This window comes from Tubulanus polymorphus, chromosome 11 (genome assembly GCF_964204645.1).
Source record: "Tubulanus polymorphus chromosome 11, tnTubPoly1.2, whole genome shotgun sequence".
NCBI classification, from domain to species: Eukaryota; Metazoa; Nemertea; class Palaeonemertea; order Tubulaniformes; family Tubulanidae; genus Tubulanus; species Tubulanus polymorphus.
Window position 1 is genome coordinate 2,607,773 of NC_134035.1, and position 16,493 is coordinate 2,624,265.

The following is a 16,493-nucleotide window of genomic DNA, read 5'->3' on the forward strand; positions in this document are numbered from 1 at the left end:
ATCATTTATCTATTACAAACTATTTTCATTAGATTGAATAGGTTCGCGGATTTTTTACTTCATCATGTTTAGAAATATTTTGGGAAGGATTAGCCATGCATTTACAGTATCTGATGCTATAAACATCATCGCTCCGTCATGCTGAGTTTACATTTCACATTCAACCAGTATCTACATGCAGCTGTACAGTGTGGCTGGAATAACAAGCTCACTTCATGTAGGCGAGACATGGGCATGGCACTTATTTGATCCCCTCCTCAAAACACTCAAAATAAAAAGTCAAACAGGCACAGGGTTTATCAAACAAGATGACAGAGAATGAATAATTATGAAAGTGAAACCAACCAGTGTGTTTTGACAGATCAGAATGTCGGAAGGCGTCGTGGTAGGCCTATATAATGGTCTGCCGATCACACAGTCTATGGAATAGACTGTCTATTCCATCGAATTTATCCATCTGTGCAAATAGAAGCCGGTATCTGTTGATGAATATAAGTCTCTATAAATGGACACGATTGTTAAGAGAGGAGATGAAGAGCTGTCAGTCGGTAGATGCGCCGGTTAATCAACTTCATTTGTGAAATCCTGATACTTTTTTGCAGACGGAATACGAATATGGTGAAATCGTTGTAGTGTAGCTACAGTGATTTTTCTATCAAATCGCTCACGTGCCACAGTAGAACAGCGAGCTGCGTCAGATTTAAACAGTCAGGTGCTGTCGCTAGATATAACGATAGCGGTGAAAACGCGAACTAACATTTTACTCACTTGCCAGAGTCTTCGAACTGTTAGAACGGACACAATATTTACCGCAAAAAGACGTTCTTATGACGTACAGCACTGATCGCTCTAACAGCGGGCCGGACTCGAGAAAAAATTATGAAATCCTTCAAACAGCATTAGAATTACAAACTAGCCAATTTTTCTGGTTGAAGATCAGTCAAATACGAAAATGGAGAGTGCTAAACAAACTCACTCACTTACTCACTCACCAATTTACTCAATTAACTCTGGTCTCCTCTGGTATACATACCCCTGTTTTTAGTCTATATCTCACACCTGACGATGATCTCTAGGTGAGATCGAAACGTCGTGTATTTTATATATTTCAGATTGTTCGAATTAATAAATTTCTTGTTTTTAAATTCTTTTAATTTGTAGATAGTGGGTTTTCATCTTATTATCCGTTCACCACGTTTGAGTGTAGTTATCGTTCTATAGTGCTAAACAACATTTTTTGTTTGGCGAAAAGTGGAATTGTATTCATAAAAAAATTATTTTCACACTAGCCATCGAAATGGTCTTACTATTATTGAACGGGCGGGTGCGTGTTGCTTTTGGACACATTTTCGGTGGCTAATATTTCATCCACTTAGTTGAACTATGGATGACTAAATCCCGGCCCGGATTTTTAATTGATGGCGTCAATTAAAGTGACTTTTCCAGCGGTGTGTCTCACTAGAATATTACTTGCTCCAGCTTGCGTCATTAATGACATTTTTTATTCGCCAGTTACTTGAAATTCTTTCTAAACGAGTGGAGAATTACAAAATAATTCTATCATTTTCGGCCCCCAAAAATATCGATTTTAAAAACAAGAATTTATTTATTCAATCTAAAATATATAGAATACACGACGTTTCGATCTAACCCTAGAGATCATCGTCAGGTGTGGATCTCTAGGGTGAGATCGAAATGTCGTGTATTCTTTATATTTTAGATTGAATAAATAAATTCTTGTTTTTGAATTCTTTTAATCTGTAGATAGTGGGTTTTTATCTAATAATGTGTAAAAAGTTCTATTTCGATAAATAGTTTGTCCATGATGCCTGTTCAAGGACTCTGGCAAGCGAGTAAAAAGTTAGTTCCAGTTTTTACCGCTATCGTTGTACATAGGGGCAGCACTTGATGGTTGGTATTTGATAAGGCTGGCTAACGCTTGCGGGCCGGATAATTATGAAATTCTTGAAACAATACTGAAACTACTCAACTGGCAATGCATTTCTATCATAAATACTAGCAAAAAAGAGAAAAAAGCTAATTTGAATTGGGAACAGGAGTGGGTGCCAGTTCACCAGCCTGGTGATTACAATCGAATCGACCAATACAAATATTCATTAGTACATTCATCTTTTTTCTATCATCAAAATGTTAATTTTCCCTAAAATCAGAATAAAAACCTCGAAACAAAAGGAAAAATTACTTACCCTACTTATTTACCATTAAAATTCAAAAGCTTTATCTTCCATCATGTCCATATGAGGGACAACCATTTCTTCCATATCTGGACCTCGTTGCAACTGCAGTACATACTGGATTTTCGTAAGAAAATGTCCTTCAAAGTGTAAATTATGGTCTGAACGTCTTCGAGTACTAGGCCCACTCAAACTGGCAAATCAAAACGATTGTCTAAGGTGATATACCTTGTACACCTCTGGCTACAGCACAGCGACTATTTGTGTCAAAGTTAATGCACAAACGACCATCAAATTCCGCTTCTTTAATTCTCTTTAGACGAAATCTATCGAACTGGGTATCGTGCCACAGCCGAGTGATGTTCGACTCGCATATCCAGCCAGAGAAGATTATCGAACCATCCACGCTATACAATACAGGGACTACGGACATTCATGAGTGATCTTCAAGTGAAGAAAATCAGGGCGGAAAAAAGACTCGAGAAAACGAGCGAAATTTTCGTATAAAAATCACTTTTATTCAACTTCGCGAAATGTCCTCGCTACAGACATACAATATATATAAATCAGATGAAAAATCATACAATATAATAACAAAATATTGGTCGGAATCTTTAATATGTACATTGTGTATACAATAATAATAAATAAAGATAAATATCTCTTTCATGAATTTACAATATTTTTCAGGGTCGGAACGAGGAGATTATGGAATGAGAGAGAATACAAATATAAACAGTCTAAGTTTGCGACGAGTAAATGTTCATATATTTGGCACATGATACGCTCGTAAAGTTATCACAGACTGATTATCGATCGATTCATCCGCCTCGTCGAAAAGATTATCTATAAATCTCGATTAGAAAACCGAGCTAGGGCGACCGGGCGCTATAGGTTCAGCAGATTTCAGTCAATATATCAATATATGTAAAAATAAGTAAAGACGATGCACACTTGTGTCCTGGACTAAGTTCTACAGTTCTCGATTAGAGTAAGACATTGGAAATTAACTAAAGCACGGTTTGAATGAAGCAGTAAGGTTTAAGCGAAAGTTCTGGTAACAAACCACTTTTTAGCACAGCAAAGGTAGCACTTTTTCAGTGAATCGTGCCTATGTTATACGTTTTAACTGCTCATTATGATTTGTCAAACCGCAATAATCTATGGACAAATCACTTATGTCATTCATGCACTAGTTGCATGTGTCATCCAGAAGTAACGCGTGCTTAGCTTTTGATTATTCCATCAATGCTTAGTATGTTACAATTATGAATGCTGCGATAAAAAGTTTTCAGATGGTTTGTAAGTCATAAGTAGCACCTTCCAGCACTATACAACATTTTTGTAAAAGGTTAGCGCTAATCAGCAGCGCATCAACAGATCGTTTCTAAAAAGGGACCGGTTGTCCAAAAGTTAGTTACATGACAAGTGAGTAGACAAGAAGTACGCCTGATGATGGCTAACAGTTGTTAGCCGAAATATAATCATTCTGATAAAGAATTTTTCAATCTTGGCTTCGTTATTGTGGGATTTCTCTCATGACAAGTGAGTAACCGAGCATTTTACTTAAAATGATATCAATGCCAACAATTTTCTAATGGAGGTATCTACAAAACCTATGAGCACGGAGATAAATATCGCATACTACCGGTAAATAATATCTATAAATGAAACATGTACGAAAGCGTCCTATTCTATATCTATTCTCTAGCTTGAAATGAGCCACACGAAAAATAATCATCGATAACTGACTGATGTACGATTCTTACAAGCATCTCACACAAGCATCATTCATTATCTCACACCGTTTAAATGGCAGTGATTGACATTAATTTACTCAGAATCTTTTTCTTTCATTTCTCTTTTTTTCGAGTTAAGAAGTTAACACGACAGAAGTTGTTTTTACTCGGAACATTGCGCAGTAAGAAAGCAAACCCTTCACATAGTTCAACTAAACCTTACAGCACGGTGCAACTGACTTTAACCGATGCAATCCTATTGCTGCCATTTCTCGAAATATCTATCGGTAAATTTTTCAACTGCCATATTTTCGAGACGACGCACGTTTAGAGAGTATTCTCTCCACGCTGAACAACGACGATGACGAATGATATCGCAGTCGTCGCCGTGGTTTTCATTCGCTACATCGAGAACACTTCGCACCACAACGGATGTTTGTTCATTTCCGGCCAGTCGATGCGCAGCTTCGCGATGACGTCCATGTTTTTGATGGCGAGCTCGCGCACCGACGGCAAATAGCTGAGAATACGTCCGAAAACGCGCGGGTCGTCCGGGTGATTGCGTTTCAACTCGTATTCGAGAGCCTGCGCGATGATGATCTGCCACTCGCCGATCGGGTCGGGGTGTTTCAGCGGAAAGTGATCTACGTTGAAAAATAAGATTATCGTCATTAATCAATGATTGTTATGCTAGTTTCTGTCTTCTGGTTAGCGTTAGATTCGATCCCCGGTGAGTGCACGTAACTTCACCGCACTTCCTAATCGTTACAGTTGCCATAAAAGTCATCCTCCCTCGGCAGGGTTTCGAACCGGATGGCATTGCTATACTCAGCCATAGCACGAAACCCTGCACGATAGCTGAAGTGCGCAGCTTAGATGATGTCATCGTCAGCCAATCAGAAATCCTGTTTTATACAGGAAGGGGTAGAGATCTATTTTAATAGCTCGCTAGGCTTTACAAATTGCATCTAATAAAATCTAGTCAAACTCGCTTCAAAATGCTGTTTCCGTTGAGACTAAACTTTAAAAATCATAACCAACACCCACTTACCGGTGTATAACATGACAAGAGCTTTCAGCAGAGCGCGTTCGGACGACAGCAGCTTCAACTTTTGAAATTTGCGACACGTCTGAAACATCGAGTTGCAAAACTCGCTGTCCCAAATCGACGAGAACCGTTCGAGATGCAGCGTACGTCCGCGATACGTCGTGAACAAGTCGTGATCGAGACAGACGCCTTGATATACACACATGAACCATACCTCGAACCTCCCAGCTGAAAACATAATAATAATAATAATAATAATAATAATAATAATAATGATAATAATAATATATTTCTTATATGATACAGACACTGCACCGAAAAAGGGCAAGTATCTACTTAGAGCAAGTGTCTGGAAAATAATGAACTATCAGCGCATCTTAATGTAATTTTCAGTTACCGGTATTTGAGTGAAATTAAAGACAATATAAGTTAAGACTGAGGACGGCTGACTGCTGCTCTACTTTTAACTAGCGGAAAAATTGCCCTGAATAAAACTGTTTGGAAGATGGCAATGTGAGCGCATGCGATCGGTAAAAGTGACCTTAAATCTTAAGGCTGGTCTTAAGTTGTTGGATTGGCTAAAATGATCTTAGACTAGTCCGGAGTCAAAGCCATGGAACCCGTCCCTAGAAGTTTACGACAAGGATTCTTCGTCGATTTACCTTTCAGCATTCCGGTTTGTTCTTCTATCGACAGATCTTTGAATCCGGGCAATCCTTTACAGAACTGCACGAACTTCTCGATCCACTTTACTAATTCCTGCTGCCAGCCGAACACGAGCATGCGTCTGCAGTCGATGTCGATTCCGGTCTCTTCGAAGAAATCGTTGTACTCTTCTTTTGTCAGTTGGTTCATCGGACCGAACACTTTCGTTCTCGCCGCTTCCATTTCCTGAAAGAGGAATTTACGTTTTTCAGCAAAACGACGAATCAACGATCGCTAGATTTTTCCAATTCGAAACAACTTTTCCATTTTTTCCCCTGAAAGCCTGGATAGTGTTTTTGGTTGTAACATGGTGGCCACTATTATTGACTTGCTTCTCCCCCGACTATTCCCTGACATGCGCATTGTTTTCCCTGACTAGATCTGCTAGGAATCTTATCAATTTACACGGTCAAATATGCAAGATATAGACGAAACCTGTTTTACGCGCAATCTAGCAATCTCAACAAATTTCCTCGACTTCTAGCTTTTTTTCGGAAATTCCCCGATGATTTTTAAAGAAAAGAAAGTCCCTGACTTGTTCCCTGATTTCCAGCTAAGTGGCCACGCCGTTGTAACGATAGAAGTGCCTAAAACTAGGAGTCCCAATTTTATGTTTAAATCAGTTAAATTTGAATTGTTGTCCTCATTGAAAACATGAAGTAACCAATAGCAATTGCAGCAAAAAGTTTAGAAAAACTTTTTCGTGAAACTGGGTCCTGGACTTGCGGCGCTTGGACGCGCGGAGGTTATCCCGAATTCGAACGTCTTCAAACAAAACGCTACACTTACGAGAAATTCTTGTTGACTTTTCTGCGCTATGAACTCGAAGTCGGGCGGGTGTCGGTTGATCAGATGGTCTAATTCGATCACCTGGTTGATTATGCTCTGGATTTCGGACACTTTGTTCTCGAGTATCGTCGACGCGACCTTCGCTTTGCGCAGTTCTTTCATTTCGACGATGTCTTTCGTTTTCTTCGCGTGCGTATATCGTCCAGTTTTTATAGCTGCAAGAGATATTCGAAATAAAACCCGAATGAAAATTTTGATGAATTTGATTTAAACGCATTTTGAAAATTTGATCTCAATGCATTATATAACGGGCATGACACCATATTGCATTCATACCGCGGTGCGGTGTATCGACAGTTACTTATATTCTACTATGTTGCACAGGTGCTGCCATCTTTCAAAAGATTACAACTCATTGATTGTTACATAATTACACCCCAATGCGATGTATTAGAAAAGTGAATAGCACTGATTCATACACCACCATGCGATGTAGAGACACTGTTCAATAATGATAATGATAATAATAATGAAAATGAATAGATAGACATTTAGGACTGCAGAAAAGAAATAAAGCAGGAATGAAAACTATGATGAATTTGATTCAAATGAATTTTTGAAAATTCGATCTCAATGCATTGTATAAAGGGCATATATTGCATCTACACTATATTGCATCTACAGCATGGTGCGGTGTATCGACAGTTACTAATATCATACTATGCCATCTTTCAATAGTTACACAGATACACCCAAATGCGATGTATTAGCAAAGTTAATAGCACCAATTCATACACCGCACTGCAAAGTACTATCTTGACAAGATACATGCATCCCAAACCTTAGACGTACCTTTTTTTGACATGCCGACTTCGAGACATTTTTGGTATCGACAGGCCGGGCACGCGCTGCGCTGGCCCGTTTTGATCTGGCACATCCTTTCGCACTGGTGCGACGAACTTTTGCTGAAGATGTCGTCCTTTTTTCGTTGCAAACACCGTCGGAAGAATCCTTTGCACGCCTCGCACGTGTTGACGCCGTAGTGTAGGCCGGACGCGAGGGCGCCACACACGCGACACGGTGGTAACAACGGCAGCTGATCGTTACTAACACTTGAACCGGACGGTGAATTCGAAGAGACGTCTGAACAGCTGTTGAAGCTGTTTGGGCTGCATGGCGACGATGGATCTTTCTGTAAATAATAAATATTCAATATTTAGCTGATATTGTATTGCGTGTAAAATATTGGGTATAGACAGCCGATTGTCTGAGGGCTGGGTACAGACAGTAGACTGTCCGAGAGGGTTGGGTCGACTGTCCGAGAGGGTGTAGGGTACAAAGATGCAATAACCGCACAGGAATTTTGTCAAAGAGTCGTTCTAAATGCTCAGAAATTTTGCAAACTGTCTGAGGGGAGAGTAACGATAGCAGATTGTCCGAAAGAGTACAGACAATCTGCTATCTTTTGTCTAAGGGGAGCAGAGTACAGGCATCAGATTGCCTAAAGGTTGATAGTACTGGATTGACAATTAGTGCATCAACCCACTGAAATTGTGAATACCACTTTATAGATATGTTTTATAGATAGAAAAAACCAGAAAATATTACTTTATTCATGTCAATTTTCAGGCTTTGTTCAACGACTGAGTGTCATGCGCCGATTTGGTTCAAGCGATCAAAGCACGTGGGTGGATATCCATTCAACCGTTAAACCGGTCGATAGAAAAACACTGATCATTGAACGACTCGACATCATTAGTAGAGCGACCTCGCCCTGGTTTATGAAAAAGTGCTTTACTAATTCGAAGTTCATCTATTCAACAGGATCCAGGTTCCGACCAAAGACCGGCGTCGTCCCCGGGTACTGGTGGCTGCTATCGATTTATGATACTATTGATACTATAAGGGAATGCGCATAGCAAAAAACATCTCTGGTTAAGAGTTACCCGATGAATGTGACCAAAAGTACATCATCTTTATGTATTTTTGATGTACTAACAATTCGAACTGCATGCGCCGGTAGATACCGTGGTTATTCATCCGATCGTTTTCTGTAACCGCGTGCAACCAGTCCCGCGCCCAAAAATTTCAAAAACCAACTAGTACCCGGTTTATAGACGCACACTAGACATCTGCGCTAGACGCACTTAAAAGTGATTGAAATAAGCAACCATTTTGACTCCACGTGTCAAATCTAACTCGGAATACCTTCAGTTAGGCTAAATGAAAATAGGCTGAAACGGGTCCTAGATCTTTAGGCAGTAATTGTTTTACCATCGCGCGCGTCGTCAGTCGATACCAGTTGGCACGTTTTAAAAAGATTTCATATCTTAAACGAAAACTAGTTTCAACAAAATGCTCGACTTATAGCCGGCTGTTAGCACATGATATCCAGCGGAAAGCTGATCTATAGTGAAAGCATTCACGGGGTGCATTTAACGCATTCAATACACGTCGAACTAAGAATTCATAAAACCACCGGTAATGAATGCCAATATTCGACGATAATTGGACTGTAAATTCAACCTTGAGCGTTAAAAAAATGTTTTACGTAATGTGTAATGTTATATAATATCGCAATTGCGTTTATGATTGTGATAGAAAAAGTCAATGACGGGCTTTCTTTTGAAATGTCTAGAGGGCCAAATTTCATGAAACCTTTTCAATCCTTGCCGAGGTTTTGCCCGGAGGAACTCGGTCCAGATCTGTCAGTCGATTTTGATTAAGCTTAAAGCCTAGCGCACATCGACACTGCGATTGGAGACAACTAGTTGCTACCGAACGATAACCCCGCGCACATCGAAATCTAGTTACAACCGGTCAGGTGCAGCAACTGCATGGCGCGTGTCGATCGTCGAGATCCGGAGCGCGCACATCGACGGATATGACTGCGATTGAGTACAACCAGTTGCTCAAAAGTAGAACATGGGCAACTGGCTGGAACTGGAGATACATCGACGCTTACCAATCGTAAGCTCGCTCACATCGACACATTCGAGCAACTGATCGTATCCAGCCAGTTCCTCTCATGCGCCAAAAACTGCCTTGCAACTAGTTGTCTCCAATCGCAGTGTCGATGTGCGCTAGGCTTAAGATTTCGATATATCTAATCGACCGACTCCGATGACTGAAGTTCGCTCGAGGCTAATTCTACCTGAGTTTCACCTATTTCTTGGGCCTGTGGCGACATTACATTTCTTTAATCATGTCATACGCACGTTGAACTCGGGTGAATCAACCTCGATCGCACCCGACCGACTCATTCACATTTCACGTTTTATATAACGCGTTCTATTCCCATAGTTTAGTTTAATTGTATCGGTGGAAATAAGTTTTTGTGATCGTATCAACGAAACCGCAACAATTGTAACCAAAACATTCGCTGTACACAAACCGCTCGTGTTGCTATCAGCTGATTTCTTTTTTCATATTAAGATCAATGGCGTTAATCCAGGCGTGCTAGCTAACCGGGTTAGAACGTCCTTCAAATGACCGCTAACCAACGGAAATATTCTCTCAATGACCGTCTGACCATTGGAGATCGGAGATATACTTGTTGGTTTAATGTTGTTCGGATCTCGGTTTCTGGAACCCTATAACCTTATCGGTATATGACAGAATGGCCTATGCCTGCCCGTACACTGTTAGCAAAATGGCCCTCTGGGACTACATGAAGTACCACTATTGCAATTACACCCCCCTTCCCCCACCTCCCCCCCCGATCAATATCCAGATTTTATGAGAGCCACAGGGGGCATTGTTTCTGATAGATATATAAAAGTTTTTTCTAAACACGATGGCTAACTCAATAGTCAATTGAGTTAGCATCAGTCCATAATCAGGGTGGCCACTTTCCGTCCCTTTACAAATCCCCTGATTTATTTTCCATGCAATTTTACAAAATTCCCTGAGTGAATCAGAGAAATTTCTAGGTTTAAAGAAACACGTGGTCAATAACATCATCTGAATTCCCTGAGCTTTCCAGGTTTTTGGTAAAATTTGTCAAATTCCAAAAGTTTGCCCGAATTTTAAAAGATTTTTCTAATCTGGCTTTTCTGAGCTTTCTAGTTTTTCCAGGTCACCAGATATACCAGCCTATAAATGTAGGCAGCGCCTTCAAGACCAGCCCCTACAAATGGCGAAAATCATGTTTCAAAGAGAAAATGTCCTTTCCTAAAGCACGTGTACTTGAGTCAATTGTTTGACATTGAATGACATTCAGAACGGACGCACGTGTTCTAAGCCGGTTTATTTTCTCTCTGGGAAAAACTGCGCGAGTTTGAATAAATCGAGCGCGACCGGATTGAACTATTCACTCAACTATTGAACAGTTTAAAACGCAGCCATTTTTAAGAATTAATCAGACTCTATAGATTAGTGAAATAAATTGCCCACGGGCAAAGTGGTTTAGTTTGAAAACAGGAGCTTGTTAGCATGATTCCTCTTAACCCTTTCAGTGCTGACTAATTAATACACTATAGTGCTGGAGAAAATTTGAAAATTCTCAAAAATTCCACCCTAGTGTGTTGAACAATGGGAATACCACTATAGTGCGTCTACACCGCAGTGCGGTGTATCGTTAGTTACTAGTATTTCACTATGTTTGACACTTGCTGCCATTTTTCAATAGAGATAATTACAAATTACTAATTACATCAATACACCACAGTGCGGTGTACTAGCAAAATCCATCACTGTTTTATACACCGCACTGCGGTGTAGACGCACTGAAAGGGTTAAGAGGTTTAAGTCTACAGTGCTAATTAGGGTTTTCTGTTACTTCACAGATAACCCTATTGAGATTCACGTGTTTCTTATTATTATTATTTTATGTCACACTATTTTCACTAAAATAACATAGGCTTTGTTGCCTTGCCGCTGTTGTTGATAAAATCCGTATGATATCCTTCAGCTCACTTCGATCTACAAATACTACAAATACGCCGTGCGTATTTTGATAAATCAACATAACAAAAGCACAGTCGGGCCGCCGTAAACATCGAAAATTGGGTCCCATTCAATGAGGCGACATGTTTTTCTGAGTCGTCATCCCGAAATCCACAGGAGGTTGCCAGTCACTTCGATTATCGATTCAAGTGTAAATAAACAAATTCATTGCCGCAGGACTTCACATTCAGCCGCGGGTTTTCAAACAGTAATTCATAACCATTACCCATTTTCCTCATCAAATCATATTTCCGATACACAGGAAATTTCCTGCTCTAGATTTTAAAAGCACTGTCGAGCCGTAAACATCGAAGAATCGACGTGTGTCACCACATCGTCGTTCCGAGGATCAGCTGCGAGTTTCTCCTCATCATGAGAATCAAATCGAGTACAAATTAATTCATTACTACCATTGATTTTGCTGCGGGTTTTAAGCAGTTAGTTTAATAATACCTATTTTTCTTTACTAAATTAACCGTGTATTTACTAAGATAAATCTTTAGTGTACCGGGGAGTCGTAGGCCTAAACTAAACATATAAGAGATGTAGCGGAGAAAAGCTGTTTTGTCAACGAGGCATCAAAATAAAAGATTATATTACTTTATTCGGCCGCGGGCTTCAACCATTTATCAATACTCTATATTTCCTACAGTACATACCGATCATTGTCAAAGGTATTTACTAAATACAAGTATATAACACACTCAGATCCGTATGCTGGACTCACACTTGACATTCGGAGTAATGTCATTTATCAGGACATTAAAGAGAAGACTACTAAGGATACTACCTTGCATGACTACACTTAAGTTAGACTGACTTTTTCCAAGATGAGGCGTTCCGTTGATTTCGGCCACATGTTTTCGTTCAGAGATAACTGCTGAGCCATTTGAGTGACTTATCATTAATACTGTTTTCTAATAGCCTTGTTTAGTAATGGCTGATGTTGTAACTTATCAAATGCTTTGTCGAAATCATTAAGAGTAATAATAGCCTAACAGTAAATTTTCCAGAGTCAAATAGTCAAATTTCCAGAGTCAAATAGGACCATCCGGTCCAGTTGTCCATGGTTTAAGTAGGTCTAATTGACTGTTTGTCGACCTTCCTCTTATAAAACTGTGTTAACCATTGAGCAGGATTCTAAGACTGTGCAGAAAACCCGTTATCGCTGCTTTGCAGCTATATTTTACGTTGCATTTTATCTTTTTCACAATTTCGTTGTCTAGATTTGAACTAATCACATAGAACAGTTCACAACACAGCGATTTAACAGATTCTCAACATATCATTCTCCATAGAATAGTGAAAAACCACTCATTTCATACACCGGCCAGTAGCATGAGGGGGTTGGGAGTTGGAGGCTGTTGCAAATATTCAGAACATCCGTTCAGTTCCGACTGAATTAAAAACAAACCCATACTTAAATATTTCTCATGCTGAAGGCCTAGTTATATTGATAAAATATTTTCTAAATTAATCAAAATCAGAGATGTAGATATTTCGAACTCTCATCATCGTCGGGTGTCCATCTTTTTTTTTAGACCCGTCCTTCCCTGAAGTACATACGCAGTTCATTAACCAACTAAATCTGAAGGGCGAATAGAGGTCGAAATGAGTTGAACCCGAAACAGACGACAACCAACAACACATAACACAGCGGTTTAAATTTACGATCGGAAACACAATGAACGAGTAACAGTCTATAATTCTGAATACCTCTATTTCATTGACGAACAATCAACGCGGATTCCCAGGTATTTATTTGACCGAACCGGCGGAATGTCTTCCTCATTCGCGTCTGAAACCTTGGGAAAATTCGCGAAACTCGTTTTTGAGAGAAATTTTGCTGCAGTCCCCTTGTAACCTATCAAGGGAGGGGCAGCTGAAAATGTAATTTCTCTCAAATAGACTTAATCCCAAACCAATGAAGCTCATATCGGAATTGTACATAAAAACTGCCAACGCTGATAATAGTAAAGAACCCGATTATTTTCAAATGGTTGCACAGGCTGAGCTACATAGTCTGATTCAGGGAGGGCTGCAACCCCAAATATAGGGCATATCATACAATCAAAATTATAATTAAAATTCGCTAGTTACTATGTCATTTATCAACTTTATCTTAACCAACTTTTGAGCAACTGCCGCCCCAATATACAATGCCATTCGTCACCGGCCAGAACAAGACCCATGAATTCAAATTCCCTTATTTTCAATAAAAGAGTCAGAATTCTCTGATTTTCTTTGCAGCACGGGAAAAAATAAATCAGGGAATTCCATGATTTTCCCATTTAGAACCCCTCGAGTCAAACGACTTACTTTCATCGCGGTTGTCGAGTCAAAATCAACGAACGACCAATCGAAATAACGCGGACATTCAACTGTCTGATGCCACGCTTCGAAACTGTCATATCTCGACGATAGTTCACCGACGGCCTCCTCGAATCCGAAGCCGCCCTCGACGAGCGAACAACTCGCCGCCGCTCCGGTTTCCGGCCCCGAGTTTGACGCCGCTGAAAATACGGGCAAACCGACCGACGGGGTCGGCGTCTGCCACACGTTGAAATCATCGACGATGTCGGAAAGTTCGGTGAGCTGTTGAAAAACGTCCGGTAGATCTTGATCGTTCCGATCGGTCTGACTGGAATACGATAAAATCAACGCTTCGATTTCGTCTTTTAAATCAGCGTCGTGCACCTCGACGACGTAGTCATCATCCATACACTCGTAGCTGGACGCCGGCGAGTGATATCCGCTATCCGTACCTCGATTAAACGCCGACGACGACGAGCAAGATTTCGTCGCGTTAAACCGACGACTACGAGTGACGAGTTCGATGGTCTCATCGTCCAAGTCGTCCAGCTCGTTGACGTCATCGCAAATTTCCATGTTCGACACAAATAAAAAACAATAATAAAGTTTTCGAAAACACTAACACTTCCGTCGATCAATAGGCGTGGGTGGTTTATGATTTAATGTTCGAGCCAGCGAGCGTTACGGTGGTCTTAGGGTTTGATTATAGTACGTCGACGCTACGCGCGGCCAATGAACGCTCACCGATCGATCGGTTCGTCCTCGCGGGACAAAACACAACACCTGAATGACGCGATCTATTTTTAGCCGATGCCGTAATCGCGCGAATTCAATGTTTTGCTATGATATATGGGATTGTTTTCGATCATAAATACATAAAGACGACTTTACTTTTGTTGTAAAATAGTCTCCGCAGTTTTGCACGTATTATTATACGTTATAAACAAAACGACCGCAAATCGTTTTATATTTTGACTTTCCATTTTTTTTCTCGATCACCAGTTTATTACGAACTTCCGCATTATCATTATTTCACTGTTTCAAACGAGTTTTAATTGCGATCGAAACCGATAAATCGACACCCATCTCACCAGCATTCGTATGATACTTATTTTCAAACGAAACTCGGAACAGCTTATCTTTTTACTGATCTAACCGCCGAAATTTAAATTCGAATTTTTGATCTCGCGCGGTGGAATATATTTCGATGAAATGGTGCCGCAGCCGCCGCGCGAAAAAAAAAAAAGTCGCAAGCCGGCACTCGCTCCTGGAAGTTTAACAGTGATGGAAATATTTTTCGAAATTTTTTTCCCACAACAGAAAAGGTGTCAACACCATATCCAACGTCCATTGCGCTTTAGGTTCAGTGATTGATAAAATTCATTTTTTTTTCAATTGATAAAACATTCTTTCCAACTCGTTTTTCATAAGTTCGTCGACCGATTAATGTTTGTTTCTAGCGATTGCGAAACCGCATCGTAAAATAGATTCACCTGTTTGTAGAGAGTTTGAGTCGAAAGTTGAATGATTAAAATAAAAAACAGTTCAACGACTTATTATCGCTTATTAAATAACCTATATTCTAATAGCCATACTGATTAGCGATGGAGTAAGGGTCTGACTCAGGGAGTCAAAAATAGGGCATATCGTATAATTAACAAAAAGGGCACCTTGAAAACTACAACATTAACTCATTTTTGAAATATATCTTATGAATTCATAATCTTTTTTTAGTTATCAGTTTAAATATTTCATTTTCCCCTAAATTGCAGGACAACTTGACATTTCTAGGAGGGGCTGCGCACCCCCTACACGCTCCCCCATGGATCCGTCCCTTACTGAGTATGCCTGATGATAATGATTATCAAAATACAGCTGAAACACTGCAGTCAAAATCAGGGGCAGATCCAGAGCCCAATTTTGAAGGACTTGTGATATCCAAAAAGGACACTTTAATGCCCAAAAAGGCAATATTAGGTGTAATTCCGCGCTGAAAAGCACCAATTATCATTGTTGGATATAAAAAGGGCACTGAAAAAAATTGATGGCCTTGTACAAGTCACATATGAACCACTGCGCATAATATTGAACACGAACATTTTGTAATAGAATCATAATTGTGGGATTTTCTAACGTGTCTGGCATAAGAATATTTATATTCGTAACAGCAGGGGAGACAGAGTAAATAAAGGCCTAAATAAGTGACGTTTTGTATGGAAACATATTGCCTATATGCACGCACATGTTGTGCCCTGTGCGCGGAGGGACTCGAGGTCGTTTTCGCGCATGCCAAGACTTCACTTTTCTAACCCGAACCAATCCCCCCTCTCTCTTTATCTCTCTCTTTCTCGGTCAATGACGTCATTATTTTTAACAGATCCATAATCTGAATGGCTGATAGAATATAAACGCATTATCAACAGTCAAATAAAACCACATGACCGGTTCTTCATGAACGACGCACAAAAAAAAAAAAAACGATCTACCTATAAATAGCGCGTTGAAAACCGACTCGCCGTCCGCTTGTGTTCGCGCAAGTTTCTCCGTCAAAAGGAAATTTCATTTTTCGGCGACGACAAGGAAACAATGAAAAACGATCGCGAAATTAGCGCGCATGATGTCATACGTGTATCAGCAACGCGTAAAAACGTATAGAAATGCTCTTCGAAGGTTAAACTAGATTCGTTCAAAGTTGAAGCTTTCACAACCGGTGAATAGTAGCTTTTATCAGGTGAATGAATACGAGTAGAATCAGAG

The 16,493-nt window shown here is 40.1% G+C and overlaps 1 protein-coding gene across 1 annotated transcript; it reads right to left on the reverse strand.

Moving 5' to 3' along the window:
• Positions 1–2,701: 2,701 nt before the first annotated feature.
• LOC141912829 (peroxisome proliferator-activated receptor delta-like) lies at positions 2,702–14,483 on the reverse strand. The gene is made up of 6 exons (XM_074804243.1): positions 13,743–14,483; positions 7,329–7,668; positions 6,477–6,691; positions 5,645–5,873; positions 4,986–5,210; positions 2,702–4,578 (listed from the first exon to the last, which is right to left on the reverse strand). The coding sequence occupies exons 1-6, from the start codon at positions 14,310–14,312 to the stop codon at positions 4,337–4,339; spliced, it is 1,821 nt and encodes a 606-aa protein (XP_074660344.1). The 5' UTR covers positions 14,313–14,483; the 3' UTR covers positions 2,702–4,336.
• Between the last annotated feature and the right edge of the window lie 2,010 nt (positions 14,484–16,493).